Source organism: Garra rufa, chromosome 7 (genome assembly GCF_049309525.1).
Source record: "Garra rufa chromosome 7, GarRuf1.0, whole genome shotgun sequence".
NCBI lineage: Eukaryota > Metazoa > Chordata > Actinopteri > Cypriniformes > Cyprinidae > Garra > Garra rufa.
Window position 1 is genome coordinate 3,856,095 of NC_133367.1, and position 24,213 is coordinate 3,880,307.

The 24,213-nt window shown below is 38.5% G+C and overlaps 4 protein-coding genes across 4 annotated transcripts; 3 read left to right on the forward strand and 1 right to left on the reverse strand.

Moving 5' to 3' along the window:
* Nucleotides 1-4: 4 nt before the first annotated feature.
* LOC141338978 (major histocompatibility complex class I-related gene protein-like) lies at nucleotides 5-1,790 on the reverse strand (the record flags this gene model as incomplete). The annotated part of the gene is made up of 4 exons (XM_073844591.1): nucleotides 1,662-1,790; nucleotides 900-1,160; nucleotides 279-635; nucleotides 5-96 (listed from the first exon to the last, which is right to left on the reverse strand). Coding segments are annotated over exons 1-4 (768 nt in total), but the record flags the coding sequence as incomplete, so codon positions are not given.
* Nucleotides 1,791-1,947: 157 nt separating this feature from the next.
* Nucleotides 1,948-5,117, forward strand: LOC141338395 (major histocompatibility complex class I-related gene protein-like). Its single transcript, XM_073843928.1, has 6 exons — nucleotides 1,948-2,079; nucleotides 2,321-2,587; nucleotides 2,665-2,943; nucleotides 3,150-3,440; nucleotides 4,072-4,178; nucleotides 4,863-5,117. The coding sequence occupies exons 1-6, from the start codon at nucleotides 2,034-2,036 to the stop codon at nucleotides 4,932-4,934; spliced, it is 1,062 nt and encodes a 353-aa protein (XP_073700029.1). The 5' UTR covers nucleotides 1,948-2,033; the 3' UTR covers nucleotides 4,935-5,117.
* A 3,055-nt stretch (nucleotides 5,118-8,172) lies between these two features.
* On the forward strand, nucleotides 8,173-11,808 carry LOC141338979 (major histocompatibility complex class I-related gene protein-like). Its single transcript, XM_073844592.1, has 4 exons — nucleotides 8,173-8,432; nucleotides 8,520-8,798; nucleotides 9,820-10,107; nucleotides 11,573-11,808. Exons 1-4 carry the CDS (start codon nucleotides 8,183-8,185, stop codon nucleotides 11,806-11,808), a joined length of 1,053 nt encoding a protein of 350 aa, XP_073700693.1. The 5' UTR covers nucleotides 8,173-8,182.
* An 8,146-nt stretch (nucleotides 11,809-19,954) lies between these two features.
* On the forward strand, nucleotides 19,955-22,664 carry LOC141338980 (major histocompatibility complex class I-related gene protein-like). Its single transcript, XM_073844593.1, has 5 exons — nucleotides 19,955-19,973; nucleotides 21,038-21,304; nucleotides 21,425-21,703; nucleotides 21,874-22,164; nucleotides 22,618-22,664. The coding sequence occupies exons 1-5, from the start codon at nucleotides 19,955-19,957 to the stop codon at nucleotides 22,662-22,664; spliced, it is 903 nt and encodes a 300-aa protein (XP_073700694.1).
* Nucleotides 22,665-24,213: the final 1,549 nt, after the last annotated feature.

A 24,213-nucleotide genomic window follows, 5' to 3' on the forward strand; every position in this document is an offset into this window, starting at 1 on the left:
TATTCCGTTTTCTCCAAAGTACATACAGCAAAAGCAATATTAAAGTAACTAGAATACCAATAGCTGCATACATATAAAGAACATCTAATGAAGATCCTAGAACAAACCCAGAAACATATACACAATACACAATTAATAATATGGCAGAAAAACCTAAACAATAACAAGACAAATAAACCTTAATACGATAACAGATAAAAGTAAAGGCATTCTCATGTGTTTGGCCCCTAAAATAGTTCAAATGTACATGGAATAAAATTAAGCAGGTTTCAACTTACCACTACCCTCTGTGTCATCCACAGACAGATTCTTCTCGGTTGGCTCAGTCAAACTCTGTCCTGATAACTCTGTGACTATACCGGTTTTCTTAAATGTAGCTTGAACATGTAAGATCTCTTTCAGCCAGTCAATGCACTCATGTTTGTAGTATTGTTTCAGAAAATCAAGCTGTTCTCTGTCATTGTTCCACTTCACCACAGTGGAATCTGCCTGTGGTACAAGCGCAGTGTATCTGCCCTCCTTCAGGTCCAGTGAGATGACATTCACTCCATCATAACGGTACTGATCAATCCCATCTGAGACTTTAGTCTCATCATCCCAAACACATCCATACACCCTTTGATACATATGAACACCTGAATGAGAGAAAGATAATGGCATACTATTCTTTTTTATTGTACAAGATAATCCGGTGTTTATTAATGTAATACAAATAAGGGATAATGTAAAAAATAAAGCCCTTCAGGGTGTGATAAAAGACTCCTCCTGATCTCCTTGTCGGTTTTTATTTGTTTTGTAATAACAAAATAATAACTACTGCAAAATAACACCTCAAAATGTCAAGACTGACCAATCAAAATCAATCATTTCAAAAGACGTAATAAAGCATGCTAACTCACCATGTGACTGGCTGAATTGCTCCATTAGAACAGTCATTTTGTTGACCTGCTGTACTCGTTCTCTGACCTTAATGTATCTTTTCCATGCGTCTCCAGATGCAAACTCCTTCATCCAGTCCTGTTTGGGAATCAGCGTCTCTTTGTCACTATCATAATAATCAATCTGTTTTCCATCCAATGTAGTTAGAGCTGAAATCTTTGGTGTTCCTGCAACTGCCTGGCTTTTTAGTCCAGTGCAAGTAGTCATGAAGGTGTGTGACGCTGAAAAAAAAAATGTAAAAAAACAAAAATACAAACACCATAAAGCTCCTAAATATGGTTAAACACCACATACTGTCATAAACCAAATTACAGTTTGACACCAAAGACAAGTCATTCAGTTTTTTACTTTTGAAGTCACCATTAAAATTAAATGTTTGTTTTATTGGAATTTAATGGAACAACCAGCCTATCCATATCAATTGTTTCATGCTGACTGTTACTTAAAATCAATAATTCTGCACAGAAAACCATGTTTCACAGAATTGTGGCACACAAACGTACCCACACTGCAAAGTCTAGAATTTAATTTACATTAAAATGTGCGTAGATTCAGTCATTAATACTGCTAGTTCTGTTAGCCTGGCTATTAAAAAAAGATTTTTGAGAAATAATTAAATTTCAGATTGAAAACCATTTTTGTCTGTTCAGCACACGGAAGTAGCTAAAGGCCTTGCTGACAGAGAATTAATCTTTTAATTGACTTTCCGAAATGAATCTCACCTGAATGGACCAAAGGTATGTAGAGTAAGAAGTAGAATAAGTTCATTGCAGAATTCATTGCATGAATTTGACACAATTCTTTGCGTGAAGTCGTCGAAGAGAGCTGCTAAAACTTTAGCGTTAGCCACACTTGAATCAACAGGAAAAACAGGTTACTGAGCGCAGCCGCAGAACATGGCTTTGCAGCTCTGGATATACGGTCTTAATAAGGAAGTTGAGGGCGGATCCTTTTACTCCCAGGTTGACGTAACTTGCTCAGTAACCTTTGGTTTTTCCTTTCAATTCAGGTGTGGCAAATGCTAAAGTTTTAGCTGCTCTCTTCGAAGACAACACAAAAGAATTGTGTGTCAAATTCATGGATTTTCATCTGTAATGAACTTCATCATTTTTTGCATCTACATACCTTTAGTTCATTCAGGTGAGATTCATTTCGTAAAGTTGTTTAAACGTGTGCTTGAATGAGTGAAACAAGTAAAACTCTAGCCAAAAACAAACAAACAGCCTCGTCTCAAAAGAACATAAATATTTTCAGTGGGATTAGTGTCTCAAATGAAATTAAAATCGATTTGGATTGTGGTATTTTATAGTCATTTGATTTATGACACTGTATGTGGTGTTTGATCATGTTTGAGAGCTTTGTCGTCTTGTTGTTTGTTTAGAGTTGCACACCTTCATTACTACATACACTGAAATAAATGGACAGACGATTGTGGGAATCCCAGAGATTTCCTCTGTAACTGAATTGGATGGACGACAGATTGATTATTATGACAGTGAGATAAAGAAACTGATTCCCAGACAGAGATGGACAAAGGAGTTTGCATCTGGATACAAATGGAAAGAATACACCAAGATCAGACTACGAGTACAGCAGACCAACAAAATCAGCGTTCGGTTTCTTATGGGCCAATTCAATCACTCGCATGGTGAGTTACAGTTTTAAATGTAAAAGATTATGTTATACAATGAAAAACCATCTTATGGTTCTCACCTTTTTCTTCAGGTGTTCATACGTATCAGAGGATGTATGGATGTGACTGGGATGATGAGACTGGACACTCAAATAGGTTTGATGAGCACGGTTATGATGGGCAGGATTTTATCTCACTAGATGTGGAGAACAGCAGATACAACACAGCTGTACCGCAAGGATTCAACACAATGGCCAGGTGGAACAATGACAAAGCACAGCTTACCTATTTAAGAAGATACTATAGAGATGACTGCGTTGACTGGGTGATATATTTCTTGCTTTCAAAAAAAGTGGATTTAAAGAGAAGAGGTACCTTTGTTCAAGTATCTTCTTTTATTATTATTAAAATGAGTCATTGATGTCTCTTTCATGTCTTATGCTCTGCTTAAAACAAAATTAAAACAAAAACTTAGCACAGTTGAATAAGTTAATCATATGGATAAATGTTGATAAACTTAGCTAAGTATCACATTTTTTTCACATTTGTCTCTTATCTTTTTTTTTTTTTTTTGTAGCTCCCAAAATGTATCTGTTACAGGAGGATTCATCCTCTCTAGTGGTTTGTCATGCCACAGGTTTTTACCCATCAGCAGTGAGTATTACCTGGTTAAGAAATGGAGAGGAGCACTATGAGGATGTGTATCTTGGAAAAGCACTGCCAAATGTGGATGGGACCTTCCAGATAACTGCAATCCTTTATGTTTCTCCACATAACTGGAAGAAGGACCAGTATGTTTGTGTGGTGAAACACAAGGGAAAGACCATCAAGAAGATTCTGACTGACGACGAGATCATTAGTAACAACAGTAAGTTGTTAATAGTGCGCTATAATTTCCTAACTGGCTAATAGGTCATTTGACCTTAATGGAGAGAAAGAAATCTCTTTCAAAGGGTAACAAAATTTTCATGAGGGTGAGTAGATGATGACAGAATGATTATTTTTGGCTGAACTGGCCCTTTAAGATGACACTGGGAAAACTTGTCAAATAGATTTTTGAAATCAAAAGTTCACCTGAAAATGATCGGTCTGTCATCATTTATTCACCCTCATGTTGTTCAAAACCTGTCTACTGCAGAACATAAGAGACAGCATGCAACAAAATATCTAGCGTAATCTTTTTTTATTCAATTGAAGTGATTAGGAAAAGAATTAGAAACACTATGAAATGAGTGCATATGACTTGAGTTCCTAAGTTATATGATAGCTTTCACTGCAGTGCACTAAGGCAACATTGGTCATTTTTTTAGCTTTATTTGAAAATAACAATTTAATTTAGTTAATAATGATAACCCTAGACCTTACTAATTAATACCTTGTTATTAGTTGTGCGATTATTAATTCACCAGTAAGTTGTTTCAGCTTTATATTTCCGTTTCTGTTTATTATTGTATTTTTATGTATTTATTTATAATGTGTTTTTTTATTTTATATTTCAGGACCTAAAAAAACATACTCAATACTTGAGTGTGTAATATACGTACTCATGGCCATCCTCATGGTCCTCGTAGCCCTGGTTATTGGTAGCACATTCCTTGTTTGGAAAGTAAGTATACATTTGTTTCTCATTCAAGTAGTTTAATCAGCTGTAGAATGATGAGAATGTCCCCAGCATTTAAACAAGCACTCAAACACACACATTTTAATGTGTTTGATTTCAATTCTAGTAAGGTGGAATTAAATAGAGCCATTGCTTCAATAATGTAAAAAAAAAAAAATCACTTTTATTTTTTTAAATTACTGCCCATTATGCACAGCCTTATCTTCAACAGCTATCACTTCAGTTAAATGTACATGTGATAAACATTCGGATTCTAGTGTAAACCAACTCAAAATCATCTTCAAATGTCAAGAAATTAATCCAGCTGCATTTACAAGGACTGAAAATAGTCCAGTCTTATTCAAACTAGTCTAAATAAAAAGTATCATCTAACAATGTCATTTGTAATAAATGGGTCAAATCTAAATTTAATTGGATTCAAACTGTTTTCTGAAAAGTTTTTAAGTTTCAAGTTTTTAAGTTTCAAAATCTAATTATAAAAACAGTCTAAACATCTGTCTTCAAGCAACATTACAGAAAAAGATTTGCAAAATTAGCTGTTTTTACAATTCCAGTGTGTAATTGCAAAAAATATTATAACAATTGTACAATTAAATAAAAGAAATCATAAAAAAATTGTGCAATTAAAAATATCTTCATTTAATTAATATTTATGACATTACTTTGCAGAAAAGAAAAGGGTTTCGGCAAGTTTCTCAAAATGATGATGACACGTACAGGTACATCAACAAAGGTCTTTGAAGAGTTTGCTCCAATCATCTGCACTTTCCCCAGTTTCCAGTCCAATCAGGTATCTTCAAGATGTGGAAGAACAGATAATTTCCAGCATGCGTGTGTGACCAAAACATGTTTACTTTTGGATAATATTAATTTTTTCCAAACAAGGTGATCACAATAATACCTAACAAACAAACAGAAAAAGAACACTTTCTAACATTTGTGTGTTGTTGAGTCTATAAAAGCACTTTGGAGACACATCGATGTAAAAGTGCAAATGCAAATCAGCAAATTAAAAGAGCATCCAGATACTGTCTGGATATTAAATTTTGTGTAAATATCAGATGTAATGGACACCTTAAACGCACTACTGTTTGTGATCTTGTCTTTCACCACTCATTTTTGTATTTTAAAAAAGTACACTTTTTGTAAATATACAGTTCAATGAATACTAATAGTGTGAAAGTTGGCTTTTGTGAGTTTTAAATGTTTTTTTTTTTAATAAAAATAAAATAAATTGAAACATTAAATAACACATGCAGTTCTTTTTGCTTCAATAAAACTTGAACATAAAATACAGTAGATTGTAGTAGATTAGTACCTTGTCTAAAGAGGGCTATCAAAATAAAGTGTTAATAGAAATTGTCAAATGTCCTTCTAGGGAAAAAAAGTTACTGAATGAAGCAACTTCAACTTGTTGAACTTGTTGAATCTCACTCAGGTGAGATTCATTTCCTAACATCATTCAAATGTTTAATTCTCCATCAGCTAACCAAGTAAATTAATGTTCAGCTAACATTTATATTTATTATACATTTTGTTTACATTTCAGTTTAATTTTAATGAACAGAATTTAAAAAACAATTTTGAACTGACAGACTTTTTTTTTTTTTTACTTTTTTTTAAAATATAATAAAATAAATATTTTCTCAAATATAAAACCACTGTATATTATATTTTTTCCCTTTTTAGTTTTGTTTCTTTTTTCTTGTTTTATGTTCTATATGAATAACTAATGCTATAAACATTTTAAAGTAAAGTAACCCATAAACTTTCACCCCCTTTAACTTGCTTCAACTTAATCCTATTTGAAGGCCTTGCTGACAGCGAATTCTCAACCACCTGAATCGAAAGTAAAACTGGTTACTGAGCAAACTACGTCACCCCCTAAATGCCCATATTAGGACTGTTTATCCAGAGCGCCAGTCCCTGCGCTCAGTTTTCGGCAAAATAGATTTTGCACCTCTCTTCGATGACTACACATAAAGAATTGCGTCAAATACATGGATTTTCATCTGTAATGAAATTCATCATTTTCTTAATCTACGTACCTTTTGTTTTCTCAGGTGAGATTTGTTCCTGTCAACAATGAATTCTCTGTCAGCAAAGCTTTTAGCTACAGTACTTCCGTGTGTTGAACAGACTTGTCAAAATCACGAGATGTTTTTAATCTGATATGTAGCGTTATTTTCTCTCTCTCTTTCTGTCTTTTTAAATAGCCAAGCTAGCAGGGTTGTGTTTGGTTGAAGTTGCATTGAAATCGTTTCAATATTTTCCAGTGATATGTAGCTATTTGACCCATGGAGAATAGCCACTTAACGCGTTTTCTCTGATTGGATAGCTATCGGATCGTGAAAAGATCATCTGTAACGCTTTCGAGACGCATTTATTTTAAATCCGATTGCCCAAACCATATCAGGAAGTGGTCTGGGCCGCATTCTAGATGAAACTGGATCAAGTGTAAATGCATCTGGTTGTTAAAACCACATACGCAAATATTATTCCTCCCAAAATATTAAAATAATAAACTTGTGAGAGCTTTTTATAGGCTAAATGGACACGTTATAGTCAGATATGGCAGCGCTAACGCAACAAACATGGCCGCAGATGAGTAGGCCAGCATACATTTTCAGGAAACCGACACGCAAGCTGCCACAAATGAAACTGAAAGTAATTTGCAGAAACGCTTAACAGACGATCATGTTCATAAGAAGATATTTCCAGTGCTGATGCCCAATGGTGTATAAATAAAAAGAAAGCTATACTTAAGTAAAAGTACAGATATCTTACCAGTAAACGACTTTGGTATAAGTTGAAGTCACCTTTAGAATATTACTTGAGTAAATGTCTTTAAGTATGTGATATATTTATTCTACAAAAAGTATTTTTAATCTTAAATGTGACAGTAAAAGTACAAGTAAATGCATTTTTTTCACAATTGCGAGTTTATATCACCCAATTCTGAGAAAAAAAAAAGTCAGAATTGCGAGAAACAAACTTGTATTTGTGAGAAAAAAAGTCTGAATTGGGGGATACAAACTCGCAATTGCGAGTTTTATCTCGCAATTCTGACTTTCTTCTGAGATAAAAATTCAGAATTATGAGATCATAAACTTGTGTTTGCTCACAAAAACTTTTGTGACGGATATACAGAGGTGAAAGAAGGAAACTAAAATTCAATTTTGCTATTTATTTATTTTGACAGAAAGGCAGTATTTTTGTGAGAAAATACTTTCTAGATAGAACGCAATATTTTGTGAGATTTTCTTTTCACACAGCTTTGCAAAAATTAAGAAAACGTTTTTTTCTCACAGTTGAGAATTTAAATCTCACAATTCTAAATGAGATCCTGACTTCCGAGTATTTTGTAGTATAACAAATGCTTAGGGGAAATGTATCGGAGTAAAAGTAAACGTAGGCTGAACTCAAAACTCAAGTAAAGTACAGATTCTCCCAAAAAATACTTAAGTACTATAACGAAGTATTTTTACTTTGTTACGTTACACCACCGCTGATGCCGCCTCCTGTTGCGGTCTTTGATCTGGAAATTAGCTGATAATGAATCAAAGGCAGTGCTTATCTGTTGCTTTCTGTTGCCTGAACGCTGTTAAATTAAAATATGGCACGGGAATTGAAGACTGGATTCATATCCGTTATGCAAAGACACATTCATGTGGCCAAGTGTAAATGGAAATGTTTTACCAAATCAGATAAATATCCAATCAGAGAAAACGCATGAAGTGACCAGATGTAAATAACCCCTAATGACTGAATTTATGTGCATCCATGTAACCATGTTTTTTTTTTTTTTTTTTTTTTTGTTGTAGTAAAACCTTGGCTAATTATAGTGTTTTGATAAGATTATGAAAAACATGAATATTTAATAAAAAAAAGATAATATAATAATAAATACAATATTTAATAACATATTATTGAATTTTAATTCAAAAGTGACTTTGTTTGTTGAAAATTTTTTAGCGACGCACACCTTCATGACTACATACGTTGGAATAAATGGACAGAGTTCAGGAATCCCAGAGTTTTCTGCTGTAACTACACTGGATGGACAACAGATTGATTATTATGACAGTGAGATAAAGAAGCTGATTCCCAGACAGGACTGGATGAAGGAGTTTGCATCTGGAGACACATGGAAAGAAGACACTGAGATCAGAGAAGTTGTTCAGCAGATCTACAAATACAATATCCTTCGTCTAATAGAGCGATTTAATCAGACACGTGGTGAGTTCAAATGCTTTATACTATATTTGTAAATGTGAAAGATTACAATAAAAAGAGCAGATCTTATAGTTCCTCCTTTTCTTTCAGATGTTTATACATATCAGAGGATATATGGATGTGAATGGGATGATCAGACTGAAGACTCACATGGGTTTGATCAGTACGGTTACGATGGAGAGGATTTAATCTCACTGGACCTGAAGGAGCTTGTGTACATCACAGCTGTACCACAGGGATTGATAACAACGACCAAGTGGAACAATGATAGAGCACAGCTAGTCCATCTAAAAGAATACTATAGACACGAGTGTGTTTTCTGGCTGAAAGAGTTCTTGAAGTTAAGGGAAGGGAATTTAAAGAAAATAGGTACTTTGATTTTTGAGAAATAAGATTTATTCATCGAGTAGATCATTTTATTTTTTATTATTAACGGATTGGTTCACTTTCAGAACAAAATATTTACAGACATAATTTACTCACCCCCTTGACATCCGAGATGTTCATGTCTGTCTTTCTTCAGTTGTAAAGAAATTATGTTTTTTGAGTTAAACATTTCAGGATTTCTCTCCATATAGTGGACTTCTATGGTGCCCCAGAGTTTGAACTTCCAAAATGCAGTTTAAATACAGCATTGAAGGGCTCTAAACGATCCCAGCCGAGGAAGAGGGGTCTTATTTTGTTAAATAATCTCTCTTTTTTTAAAATTAATATTTATACAATTTTTAACCTCAAATGCTCGTCTTGTCTAGATGTTACATGTGACCTCTGTGCGCTCAGGTTCAAGAAGGACTCCCATCTCATTTTCTCCAACATCAAAATCATTCTACATCACTGTTTTACCTTTTTTGTAAAGGGTGTTTGATCGTCTTTGCACTTTCACTTTGTAAACCCTTGGTTCGGTACTAGGGTGATTTTGGAAGTGGGAGGAGGAAATGAGAGTCAGAGCGTTTTTTCGACATACCCTAACTTCTTGAACCAGTGTGTGCATGTGCATTGGAGAGCTAAACAAGATGAGCATTCATTGTTAAAAAGTATATAAATAATAATAATAATAAAATAAAATAAAATAAAAAACTGAATAACTAGATAAGACCATTATTTCTTGGCTGGGATCATTTAAAGCCCCATGAAGCTGCAGTTTAACTAAAAAAAAAACTATTTCTTTACGACTAAAGAAACAAAGATATACATCTTGAATGACAAGAGGCTAAGTAAATTATATGCAAATTTTTGTTCCGGAAGTGAACTAATCCTTTTTCCCTAATCTCTTTTTTTTTCCCTCATGCATTGCTTCATTAAAAAAAAAAAAAAAAAAGTTTAATAGGTTAATCATGGATCTGAAGTACTCAATATTTCCTCACAAATATCTCAATCTTCTTTGTTTTAGCTCCTCAAGTGTCTCTGTTACAGAAAGATTCCTCCTCTCCAGTGGTGTGTCATGCCACAGGGTTTTACCCACCAGCAGTGACTATTACTTGGTTAAGAAATGGTGAAGAGCACTATGAGGATGTGGATCTTGGAGAGACACTACCAAATGAGGATGGGACCTTCCAGAAAACATCTACTCTCAATGTCCATCCAGATGACTGGAAGAAGAATAAGTATGCTATTGTGGTGGAGCATATTGAAAGAACCTTCAACACAATCCTGCCTGGCGATGAGATCGGGACCAACAGTAAGTTGTTAATAGTAGGGCATGGTTGTTTTTATTTTATTTTCATTTTCATTTTTTTTAATATTTTTTTTAAATAATGCTTGCTATAAAGTTTATCATATCCTTACCGCCTTTGGCTAATTTGATCTTAATGGAGGGATAGAATATTTATCCAAATTCAATTACAAAATATTCATTATGTGTTTCAAAGGTAAATGGAAGTCTTATAGGTTTGTAATGACATAAGTGACTAAGTAAATGATGACAGAAGGTTCAATTTCAGTGGAACCAACCCTTTAAGATCACGCTGGGCAAACTTGTCAAAGAGAAATAGATTTTTGAAATCAAAATGAAATATTAACAATGGATAATTCACATGAAAATGATCAGCCTGTCATCATTTACTCACCTTCACCCTTCTCGTGCCATTTACTGTTCCCGCCAGTAACTATTTTTTTTATTGTTATTGTATGTTAATTTATTAACATTTTTTTGAATACAACATGTTTTTTCAATATATATTTATATTTAAGGAACAACAGAAGTATACTCCCCAATACTTGTGTGTGTGATAGGAGTACTCATAGCCCTGGTTTTTGCTGCTGCATTTATTGTTATGAAAGTAAGTATGTGTTTACATGTCTTTTATTTCTCATTCAAGTGATTTCATCAGCTGTAGGATGATAGAAATGTCCTCAGAATTACACAAACATTCAATCGTTTGGATTTACACACATTGTAATGTGTTTGATAGTAATTCCAGTAAGGTGGAATTAAATTGAGCCAATGCTTCACTAATTAAGAACAATCACAATTTTTTTATTACTATACATTATGCACAGCCTCATCTATAGACATCACTTGATTTTAAATTTACATGTGCCAATGTAAACTGACTCCAAAAGATTTTTAATTGTCAAGAAATCAATCTAGTTTTCAGTGATTAAATAATTTGACTATTGTAATCCATGTAAATGCAGAGTAGTCTAAATAAAAGACTCTCATCTAACAGTTTTATTTTGCATAAATGGGCAAAATCTGATTTTATTTGGATTCAGTTTTCTGTAACTATAAAAAAAGATGCTTTTCAAAAATGCTGATTTAATATTTGATTCTTGTTTTATTATATGCACGCATGTATAATTGAGCAATTAAAAAAATGTTGAGTTTAAGATTCATCAGTCAAAACCAAATGTTTGTCTTCAAGCAACACTAGAGAAAAAGACTTACAGAATTAGCTGTTTTTATCTGTGCAATTCTAGTGTGTAATTGCACAAATATGGGAATTAGAATTGGTCATGTGCTGTTTCAGTGGTCATAAAAATTATCTATCCTCATTTAATACATTTTTTGACATTACTTTGCAGAAAAAAAGACAGTTTCGGACAGTTTCAAGAACTGATGATGATGGACCCAACAGCACTGGCTTGTGAATGCAAAATGTTTATTAACAAAAAGGAAACTTAGGCAGTCTGCCGTTCTCCAGCCGTAGTTGGCGGCCACAGCCTGGATAGGAACTCAGGTGAAAACACACATCAGCTTAACTCTTGGATGCTGCAAACAGCCATTCACGCAGTGGGCAGGTGTTCAACCAGCAGGCTCTATATCGCTCTCAGTGACAGGATCGATATGCACGGGCAACAGGATGACAGGGCAGAGAACAGGTATGAAGCACAGGACACGACTAGACTAGACTGGAACGGACTTAGTAAAGATGTCTGAAGAGTCATTGAGCAGTAACCAACAATAATCTGGCAAAGAAGCAGAGCCATACATCAACCATGGTCTTTGAAGAGTTCCTCCAGTGATCTGGACTTTCCTTCAGGCTCATGTTTAATGTTGGATAATATTCATGATTATAGACGTCATGGACTTGTTTTCCCAAACGAGATGACCACATGACCAAACAAACAAAACATTCTAACATTTGTTCGCCGTTGATTCTACAGAAAATGCACTGGGGATGCATCAGTGTATTTTTATGTACACTTTAGATTTTGTCTGGGTTGTTCAGCAGGAGGCTCTAAAAGTAAATACAGAACAGAGAACATTCGTTTGAAAAGAGAAACAAGTGCATGCACTTGTATCAGTATTACTTAACCTTTCTAATGCATTCTAATGCATTTCCACAATGCAGAAAACGTGGACAGGAACGCGGAATCCAGTCATAAAAACGGAGTTTACTGTATAACATGGAATGTCCTGGAATTTGCCAAATTATGGACGAATAAATCAGAATCAAAATCAAAATGCAAAATGTTTCATTTAGCTACTACACAATTTCTGAAGTGTGCAGTGTTTTCAACCTCACAGGCCTCAATATACAAGTACATGAACACATTAACATATCTCTAGAACTGCTCTGAGAGTCACTTTACCATTTCTTGTGAGAAAAAACTACCATCATATCATATACAAATAGAAACTTAAAGGTCTTCACAGTAATCCATCAAACTATTTATTTATTTAAGTGATATCTCTTCAGTTGAAAACTATTTTAATGATAAAGCTGCAGACTTGTGGGTTAGCACTGACAAGTTTCTATGCATTTGTTGCTTGTGTGTTTCCATTTTGTGTGGATATCGATGTGAAGGTGCCAATGCAAACCAGCTAAAGAATATACAGATGTGGTCTGTATATGACACTCTTAATAATGTGTGCTTCTGATGTATGTGATTAGAATTATTACTGTTTGTGAACTTGTCTTTTACCTCTTGCAATTGAATAAAAAGTAATATATTTTCAAGATATGTTTACTGATTATTCGTTTTTTTAAGAGTTAGCATTATGAGTTTTTATTGTTAAAAAAAAAACATTAAAATAGAACACTACCTTAAAATTGTATCTGATGTATATGAGAGGAAATTATTTTTTCAATAAAATGTATTTTTTAAATAAAAGAATGGCTTTTTTTTAATTAAAAATAAACTAAATTTTGATGATCAACCAGTGCCACAACACACAGATACAGCATAGTTTCACTTTCAGCCTTTATTCAGCCTTTTTGTTATGCTAGCATGTGTGGGAATGTTTAAACCATGCGTGTTACAACTAGCTCCGTGTTTGTTTGTGGTCCTTGCACACCATAATTAAATTTGATAAATTTTTATAAAGTCTCTCACCTCAGAAAAACGAACTCTTCTGTCAGATGCAGTTGAAATAAACAGTGTCTGAGAAAAACGCTGTACTGGATCAGTATCTGTCAGATGTTGTCGGGCTATATATCAGTGTCATTATGCTAACGCTCATTTTCTAACTTGTTGCCAAATGAAAAAAAAAAAAAAAAAAAAGACCTCTCCTGTCAGACGTTATACTATTCGCGCGCTCTTCAATTCAAAATGTGGAGGCGCGCGCTGTATGGCACGTCATAGATAAAGAGCAGACCATATAAAACGAACATTTTATTTGAACAATTTTGTTTTCTCACGGGAAATGTATATTTTGTCACTGATGATAATGCATTTTAAATGAGCAAATTGTAGTTATTTTACTTTGATTACTTCACTCAATTTCTGCAGTTTATTTTTGTACCTGAATATTTATGTTAGATCTACCTGCTAGTATATTGTCTAAAGTTTTAACAGAAATGATCAAATGTCTGGGGAAAAAATAGGTTCCTGAATGAAGCAACGTAAACATGCGTAACACTGTTTATCTGGAGCGACAGCTTTCCTCAGTGACCACTCTTCCTGTCGACCTGCTAAAGACTACAGTGTGTTTTCAGTGCTCTTTGAAGACTATGCTTATTTGAGAGTCAAATGCATCATTTTTCATCCATAATGAAGTTCATCATTTTCTTCATCTACGTAACTTTTGTTGACTCAGGTGAGATTTATTTCATAACTTCACTTAAAGCTTGAATTCTCCATTAGCTAACCAAGTAAATTCCTTTTTAAGTAATATATTATATTTATTGTTAAGTTTTCAGTTTCATTTCAATTAACAGTTGTTTTTAATAGTTATTGATAATTTCGCTGGTTGAACTGACAGATATTTTAAATATTAAAATTTTTAATCAAAGTTTCTCAAATATTAAACAATTTATTATCTTTTTTTTTTTACCTATTTAGTTTGCTATTTTTGTATCCATTTTTGTTTACTGTTAATTTAGTTCTATATGAATAACTAAAGTTATCAACATTTTAATGTAAATTAACCGATTAACTTACCCCGCTAATCAGCCCCCTTTTAACCTTAGATCCGCTGATTCATAAATGCTTTGAAATAAAGACCTAAGGCTGGTCTTTTTAACAAAGACACATTGCAGATTATAAGCACATCAAAAAATTATAGTGTGAAAAATTTCTCGAAGTTTAAGTTTACTGTAAAGCAAATGTACTGAACCAAGAATGTGTATTTTATACAAAACATGACTTACAAAACAATTTGGACCATAAAGTTGCTATAAAACCAAAGCCGTATGTCTAACCAAATTATGCTCCAAATTTGAAGTTGATATCACAAAAATTGTTTTATAGTACAGTAGGGCTGTCCTCGACTATGAATTTTCATAGTCGAATCAGAATTTTCGAATCTTTCTATAGTCGACCGATAGTCGAATCATCTAGGCCTATGTGTGTGTGTGAATGGGTTGGGAGGGGCACGACACTATAGTCAGCAGGAGGGTAAAACTATTTTTATTTTATTTTATAAGCGACCAAAACTGCCTGCCAACTGACAGACAAACTTATTTAGGTTTAAATAAAAACACAGAACGCGTCTTTTAGTTCTAAAAACGCGAGGCGCACAGCACTGCCTTTTTTGGTGACTTTTAATGAAATAACAGTGTGCTGCGGTTTTTTTATGTTGCTAAGCAACGACCAAAACAGCTGTCCTGTCAGTCAATTCAAAGGATTATAGCGCGAGAGCTCTAAAATCTTAGTTTTTTGCTGTTAAGTAAACTGTCATATTAGCAGTAACCCTAAATAATACAGCTCCGGGTTACCCACGATAGACACCAAAGGTTTCTCCTCCATTTCTTGGAGTCTCTGGACTTTTTAAGCAACGGTAAACTTTCGCCATCACAACAGAAGGCCCGCCTCTCCATTCATTCGATTGGACAATGGAAAAGAACGCGAATGTGTGACGGTACTGAAAAGATGGAGGAAGCAATTGCAGGTGAAACAGGATTTATTAGAATGAAACAGAAGTGAAACACAGTCAATGATGGTGGTGTAGTTCTCCCGGCTGGGTGAGGCAGGGGCAGATGGCAGACAGTGAAGTGGCGTGAGTCCCGTGGTGGATAATCCCTGGTGAAACAACGAAGACACGACGAAATCCAACAAGGCAGAGCTCCACTCAGACGACCAGCAAACACGAAGACAAACCCAACACTGTGACATCCAGATGAACTATCGGACGAGGGAGAGAGAGAGAGATGAGTATATATGGGCTGAAGGTAATGGGAAACACCTGTGCCGGACTGATTAGCAGCTCAGCTGAGCGAGCACACACAATCACATGACAAACCAACAGATCACGAGACGAGAGAACACGGCAGATCCATGAACCGTGACAGTACCCCCTCCCCTAGGAACGTCCCACGACGTTCCCAGAACCCCTTACCTGTTGATTGTAATCATCAATAAGGGAGTGATCCAGGATGTCCCTGGCAGGCACCCAACTTCTCTCCTCCGGACCGTAACCTTCCCAGTCCACCAAGTACTGGTATCCGCGTCCCCTCCGCCTAGAGTCCAGAATACGATTAACCGAATAGGTGGTTTCCCCGTCTACGAGTCGCGGCGGTGGGGGAACCGGGGTAGGCGGATTAATACGTGCAAAAATCACGGGTTTAATTTTGGAAACATGAAAGACGGGATGAATCCTCCTGTATACTGGAGGGAGTTTGAGGCGGACTGCCACCGGACTAATGATCTTGGTGACAGGAAATGGGCCAATGAATTTAGGAGCAAGCTTATTCGAGACGGACCGGAGTGGAATGTTTTTAGTAGAAAGCCACACTTTAGAACCGACGACGTATACGGGAGGCCTCGACCGGTGGCGATCGGCTTTGGCCTTGGTGCGCGCTCCCACCTGGAGTAGAGTCTCACGGGCTCTAGTCCAAGTGCGATGACACCTCTGGACAAAGGCGTGGGCAGAGGGGACCGCGACTTCGGATTCCAGACTAGGAAAAATTGGTGGCTGGTACCCTAAACTACATTCAAATGGTGATAGGCCCGTGGATGATACTGGCAATGAATTGTGGGCATACTCCACCATTGAGAGTTGTTGGCTCCAGGAGGAAGGATTTCTGTTGACCATACATCGCAACATTCTTTCCAGATCCTGATTGGCTCTCTCAGTTTGACCGTTGGTCTGAGGGTGGAATCCTGAAGAGAGACTAACAGTTGCCCCCAACAATTTACAGAATTCTTGCCAAAATTTGGACACAAATTGGGGTCCCCTGTCGGAGACCACGTCCGTCGGGAGGCCATGTAACCGAAAGACGTGGTCAACTACAGTCACCGCTGTCTCCTTGGCTGAGGGTAATTTGGGCAAGGGAATGAAATGGGCCGCCTTCGAGAATCGGTCCACCACGGTCAAAACTACCGTGTTGCCCTGGGAGGGCGGGAGGGCGGTGACAAAATCTAAAGCGATATGGGACCAGGGTCTCGAAGGGACCGGCAGCGGTTGAAGGAGCCCATCAGGGGGTCTGTTAGATGACTTACCAATGGCACAAACTGAGCAAGCCAAGACAAAACTGCGAACATCACGAGCCATGAGAGGCCACCAAAATCGTTGCTTGACCATATGTAAGGTTCGATTAACCCCTGGGTGACAAACCACATTGGAACAATGACCCCACTGAATAACCTCGGACCGTAATTCCTCTGGCACAAATAAACGGTTCGGTGGGCACGCGACCGGGGGCGTTACCCCTTCTAAGGCTGATTTAACCTTCGTTTCGACCTCCCAAGTGAGAGTTGAGACGATAAGCGTCTCAGGAAAAATACTCTCGGGAGTAGACGGGCGATCGGAGTGGTCAAAAATTCGCGATAAAGAATCGGGTTTGACATTTTTTGAACCCGGGCGGTACGAAAGAGTAAAGTTAAAACGTCCGAAAAACAATGCCCACCGAGCCTGCCTAGAGTTCAATCTTTTAGCCGTTCTGATATACTCGAGGTTTTTATGATCGGTCCATACTATGAAAGGTACCCCCGACCCCTCTAACCAATGACGCCATTCTTCCAATGCCAATTTGACCGCCAACAACTCTCGATTACCAATATCATAATTTGACTCAGCAGGTGACAGACGATGGGAGTAAAACGCGCAGGGATGCATCTTGTCGTCCGTGGCCGAACGCTGGGACAGGACTGCACCTACCCCCACCTCTGACGCATCGACCTCCACCACGAACTGACGAGATGGATCAGGGGTTACAAGAATAGGAGCCGAAACGAAGCGGCTCTTCAGTTTGGCAAATGCAGCTTCCGCTGCATCTGACCACCTGAACGTAGTTCTGGGGGAGGTCAAGGCGGTCAGAGGCGAGGCTAGCTGGCTGAAGTTGCGAACAAAACGCCGGTAGAAATTGGCAAAGCCCAGAAACCTCTGCAGGGCCTTGCGGGAATCTGGGGTTGGCCAATCCACCACAGCTTTAACTTTCTCTGGATCCACACGAACTCCCTCGGGCGACAAGATGTACCCTAGAAAAGGAACAGACTGTGCATGAAAAACGCATTTCTCCTCCTTGACAAAAAGCCCATTCTCTAGCAGCCTCTGAAGCACTCGCCTAACGTGCTGCACATGTTCCTGGAGAGATGAAGAAAAAATCAATATGTCGTCCAGGTAGACATATATGAACTGGTCGACCATGTCTCGCAGCACGTCATTGACGAGTGCCTGAAAGACCCCTGGGGAGTTGGACAAGCCGAAGGGCATGACCAAGTATTCAAAGTGCCCCCTGGGGGTATTAAAAGCGGTCTTCCATTCATCTCCCCTCCTGATGCGAACCAAATGATATGCGTTTCTTAAGTCCAATTTAGTGAAGACTGACGCTCCCTGCAACCTCTCGAAAGCTGAAGATATCAACGGTAAAGGATAGGTATTCTTTACCGTGATATTATTCAGCCCTCGGTAATCAATGCAAGGTCGCAGAGATCCGTCTTTCTTCCCCACAAAAAAGAACCCCGCCCCCGCTGGAGAAGAGGAGGGTCGAATGAACCCGGCTGCTAGAGAATCAGAAATGTATTTCTCCATAGCCTCTCGCTCAGGAATGGAAAGCGAATATAATTTGCCCTTAGGCGGAGACGTACCTGGCAGTAACTCTATTGCACAGTCATAGGGACGGTGAGGAGGAAGAGAAGCAGCCCGAGACTTACTGAACACTTCCTTCAGGTCGAGGTACTCTACGGGCACGTTACACAGATCCACCGCCTTCTCCTGCAACATAGGGGTAGACACAGAGGGACAGGCAGACACAAGACATGACTCATGACATTTAGTGCTCCACTCAGACACAGACTTGAGCCGCCAATCAATCCGGGGGTTATGCTTGACTAGCCAGGGGTGGCCCAGAACGACAGGTGCATGGGGAGAGTCCAATATGAGAAATGAAATACTCTCACTGTGGTTTCCAGACACAGTGAGAGTGATGGGTTCTGTAGAGTGAGTAATCCTGGGTAAAGTCTGTCCATTGAGTGCGGAAACGGCGATGGTGTTAGTGAGGAGGGAGAGAGGAACATGATTATCAAGAGCAAAACTGTAGTCCATAAAATTACCTTCAGCCCCGGAGTCCAGAAGTGCAGTGACGTGATGATCAAAAGTCTGCCATCTTAACCTTCCCGGGAGGAGCATGGAGGTCGAGGTGGATGAGGTCTTCTCAGCGGAGATCCCACCCGACAGTAGCCTCAGATTTACTGCCGGGCTGGCCCTTTTACCGGACAAGAGAAAGCGAAATGTCCCCCAGCTCCACAATAAAGGCAGAGACCTTGGGATCTCCGCCTCTCCTTCTCCTCCCGAGAGAGCCGAGCTCGACCCACCTGCATGGGCTCGTGTTCGTCGTAGGGGCTGACCGCGTCGCGGCCGCTGGCTCGTGATGGTGTTCCCTCCCCAGGGGGAAGCCGAGCGGATAATCCACGCCGCTCGGCTCGGGAGAGACGAGAGTCTACCCGCAAGGCAAGATCGATCAATCCGTTGAGGTTGGCGGGTAGATCCAGGGCGTAGATCTCCTTTTGGACGCGGTCAGCCAGCCCATGCAGGAACCTATCCCACTGCGCCTCCTCGTTCCACTGGCACTCTGCCGCCAGGGTGCGAAATTCAATCGAGTAGTCGGAGACAGACCTCTCCCCCTGTCTGAGGTCCATCAAAGTCCGCGCGGCCTCCCTTCCTGAGACCGCGCGGTCGAACACCCTCTTCATCTCGGCGGAGAGTGCAGAAAACGAGGCACAGCAGGGATCTTGATTTTCCCACACCGCCGTACCCCAAAGTGCCGCCCTCCCCGTCAACAGGGTGAGCACGAATGCTACCTTGCTTTCCTCACTAAGAAAAGTTCGCGGTTGTAATGCGAAATGCATAGAGCATTTAGTGAGGAAAGCACGGCAGAAATTCGGCTCACCGTTGTAGACCTCAGGCGGGGGAAGGCGGGGCTCGAATGGCAGAGCCGCAGCAGATGGTCCGGTCGATGCGAGAGGGGCGGGCGGCGTGGGTGGCGTGACTGGCGCAGCGGGAAGTTGCAGCTGTTGCATGCGCTGGGTTAGCTCGGACACCTGCCCCACAAGAGCACGAATGGCGGATCCAACACCGCTTGTGCTCTGCTCCTGTTTCTCCAGCCGGGAGAGACAATCCTGCACGTAATCCTCGAGAGTTGGCTGTGGCGTGCCTGCTGCTTCCATCGTTGGTCCGATAGTTCTGTGACGGTACTGAAAAGATGGAGGAAGCAATTGCAGGTGAAACAGGATTTATTAGAATGAAACAGAAGTGAAACACAGTCAATGATGGTGGTGTAGTTCTCCCGGCTGGGTGAGGCAGGGGCAGATGGCAGACAGTGAAGTGGCGTGAGTCCCGTGGTGGATAATCCCTGGTGAAACAACGAAGACACGACGAAATCCAACAAGGCAGAGCTCCACTCAGACGACCAGCAAACACGAAGACAAACCCAACACTGTGACATCCAGATGAACTATCGGACGAGGGAGAGAGAGAGAGATGAGTATATATGGGCTGAAGGTAATGGGAAACACCTGTGCCGGACTGATTAGCAGCTCAGCTGAGCGAGCACACACAATCACATGACAAACCAACAGATCACGAGACGAGAGAACACGGCAGATCCATGAACCGTGACAGAATGACGTTGGGCGTTTTTTCCGCTCAGAGTTGATTTTTTTTTCAATTTCAGGCGCTCAGAGCGCTCCTGCAAAACGCGAGGCGCCGGGGACGCATAAACAGCGCGCAGAACGCTCACTGCCAACAGAAAACCATTCAAAAGAGGCGCCTCCAACTGCAAAAACGCGTTCGGTGTGATCGCCGCCATCCCTGCCGTCAAGATGGTCCTCATCTCGTCATGCATCAGGGAAAGTGAAAATTAAATTAGTCACAGGGGTGGTTGGATTTATTCACAAACACGTTAAACATATTTATTGAACGCTTCTTTCTTTTCACTTTTGTTTTTACTGCATTATCATAATCAAAGGCTGTATATAACTTAATATAACCGTACAAAACCAGTAGTTCTGTGTGCAATTAGACATTGAGCACCCCCATATTGCCAAAATGGTATGATGCTCGTTTCACCCGCGAAGATTCGACTGTGAGATCGGTGGTCGAATCAGGCTCCGCATATCGATGCATCGAATCTTCGACTATTCGGGGACAGCCCTATAGTACAGTTTTAATTGTAATGCAGTATTTTCACAGGATGCATTTTGAGTTTAACACTTTCTATTGATGCCAAATGTATGAGGAAAGTGCAAAAGTACTGTCTGAGAGATTTGTCTTTTTGTTTGTTCAGAGTTGCACACCTTCTCCACACTTTACACTGAATTAAATGGACAGATGATTGCAGAAATCGCAGAGATTTCTTCTGTAGCTGTATTGGATGGACAACAGATTGATTATTATGACAGTGAGATAAAGAAGCTTATTCCCAGACAGGACTGGATGAAGGAGTTTGCATCTGGAGACAGATTTAAAGAATACATTAAGATCAGAGATGAAATACAGCAAACCAACAAAATCAACATTCGTGTTGTAATGGAACAATTCAATCAGTCACATGGTGAGTTCAAATACTTTACACTAATTTATACTACCCTATACTTTAAACAGATACATTTCTAATTGTCAAAAATGACCTTATACATTAATATTAAAAGTAAGCCATCCCTCTTGTTGTCAGGTGTTCATACGTATCAGAGGATGTTTGGATGTGATTGGGATGATGAGACTGGATACACAAACGGGTTTGATGAACATGGTTATGATGGAGAGGATTTCATCTCACTAGACATGAAGGAGTTCAGATACTTATCACCTGTTCTTCAGGGAATAATCACAATGATGAAGTGGAACAATGATAGAAAACAACTTGCTTTACTCAAACGATACTACACATATGAGTGCATTGACTGGTTAAAATATTTCTTGACATTAAGGAAAGTGGATTTAGAGAGAAGAGGTAGCTTGTCTTCGTGAACTTCACTTTGTTCAACAAGTAGATGCTTTTTTATTGTTGATTTAATTTATGATTGACTTTCTTTTCTCTTGGATTGCTTCATTAAAACAAAATGTATATGCATTTATGTTTACATTGATAGTAGTAAACATTTTCCTCACATTTCTTTTTAGCTCCAGAAGTGTCTCTGTTAAAGAAAGATCCCTCCTCTCCAGTGTCGTGTCATGCCACGGGTTTTTACCCATCAGGAGTCACTATGATCTGGTTAAGAAATGGACAGGATCATGATGAGGATGTGGATCTTGGAGAGACGCTGCCAAATGAGGATGGGACCTTCCAGAAGACATCTACCGTTTATTTTACTCCAGGAGAGTTGGTGAAGAACCAGTATGTTTGTGTGGTGGAGCACGAGGGAAAAACCATCCAGAAGAGTCTGACTAAGGACAAGATCAAGAGTAACTACGGTAAGTTGTAAGTAGTGCGGTATAGTGTAAAAGTTGTGTACTGTATTGATTATTATTTATTTCATCAGTCACTTGTTTCAGTCCCGTATTGCTGTTTCCGTAAATTATTATTATTATTTGTAAATAATTATTATTTTCTTTATATTTTTGAAGGACATCCAAAAACAAAACTCACAATATTTTTCTCTGCGTTGGGAGTTTCTGTGCTCCTGTGCATTTGTCTTTCACTCCGCAATATGTAGTAGGTATGGTTTACCTGTATTTTTCTAGATCTTCGAAGTCAAATGTTTGTCTTTAAGCAATGTTTTAGAGAATGAGATTGATTGGAGAATTTTCAGTTTTTTTACAATTCCAAAAATTCTGGATTTGTAATGTTCACATGCTGTTTCGATGCTAATACAAATAGTATAATTAAAAGTGTCCTTAAATAAGGTTTTTGACATTACTTTGCAGAGCTGAAGTTTGAGCTGGCAGTTTGTCGTAAAGAAAAGCAGACTTAAATCTTTGAAGTTTCCTCTCTACTCATCTGTACCGACCCCAGATTTCAGTCCAAAAAACAATCTTCAGGACCAAAACATATTTCAGTGTTGAATAATATCCAAAAAGGATGTCATAAACCTGCATCATTGGCAGTTTTTGCTCACTTGGTGCCTTAATTTTTTTTTAAAAATAACTTTCTGCTGTAAAGGGCGCCTTAAATGTGTTAATGGGTGTAATTGTGTCTTTCCATTTGTGAATATTTCAAAAGAAAATGATCTGTAAACAGTGCTGGCTACATTACTTATTATTGAAGTGTACTCTGTTACCGATTACAAATTAAATGTTGAAAATCGTAGTCTGTAATGTAATCGAGATTACATTATAGGGAATGTATTCTGATTACTTTTGGATTACTCTCAGATTACTTTTGACGTTATTTACAAATAAAAACCAAAATAAGAGGGATCACACAAAATGCATGTTATTGTTTTAGTACTGACCTGAATAAGATATTTCACATAAAATATGTTTCCATTAACCGTTCAAAAGTTTACATCCCCTTGATTCTTAATACTGCATTCTTACCTGAATGATCCAGTTGTGTTTTTTTGTTTAGTGATAGTTGTTCATGGGTCTCTTGTTTGTCCTGAACAGTTGAACTGCCTGCTGTTCTTCAGAAAACATCCTTCAGGTCTCATAAATTTGGTTTTCCCACATTTTTGCGTATTTGAACCCTTTTCCATTTTTTCACACCGAGGACAACTGAGGGACTCATATGCAACTATTACAAAAGGTTAAAACGCTCGCGGACGCTCCAGAAGGAAAAACTATGCACTAAAAGCCGGGGGTGAAAACTTTTGAACAGAATAGAGATGAGTACGTTTTTCCTATTCTGCCTAAATATCAATTTATTTTATTTAGTACTGCCCAGAAGCTACAGAAGGTAGTTACACGTTTCCCAGAAGGCAAAATAAGTTAAATTTACCATGCTCTTCAAATTCAAAACGTTTTCACCCCCTACAAAGGCTCTTAATACTTCTTATTATGCTCCTTTACAAAGTCTTTATTTTGTTTTGGGGGTATACTTGAACATGCTGTCATACTTAGTAGTTCGAAAAACGCATTATTTTTCACATAATTTACTTTATTACAATAGCTTTCTCCCCAGGCTGGCACAAATGGTTCGATTAGTTCCGGGTTCCGCCTTCCGAAAAACCAAATGTATAGTGATTGGTCAGCAGTCCCACTACATTGCAATTGGCAAACAGTGTAGACCGCGTTCCGCCCTGCTGCGCCCCTTCCCAAAGCAGCAAACTAGATTAAAGTGATTCTTACGTTTTAAATATGGATATTTTAGTTTTTACAAAAACACATCTGATCGCTAAAGGAGGCTTTTTCCGACCGCCCCGGAGCCATGCGAGGCACTTTTTTTTTTATTATGGATCAACGTATTTTCAGTCTATGCTGTTCTATGAGTGCCAGAATTGATTTAATATAACTCCGATTGCATCCGTCTGAAAGAAGGAAGTCATATACACCTAGGATGCATGAAGGGTGAGTAAATAATAC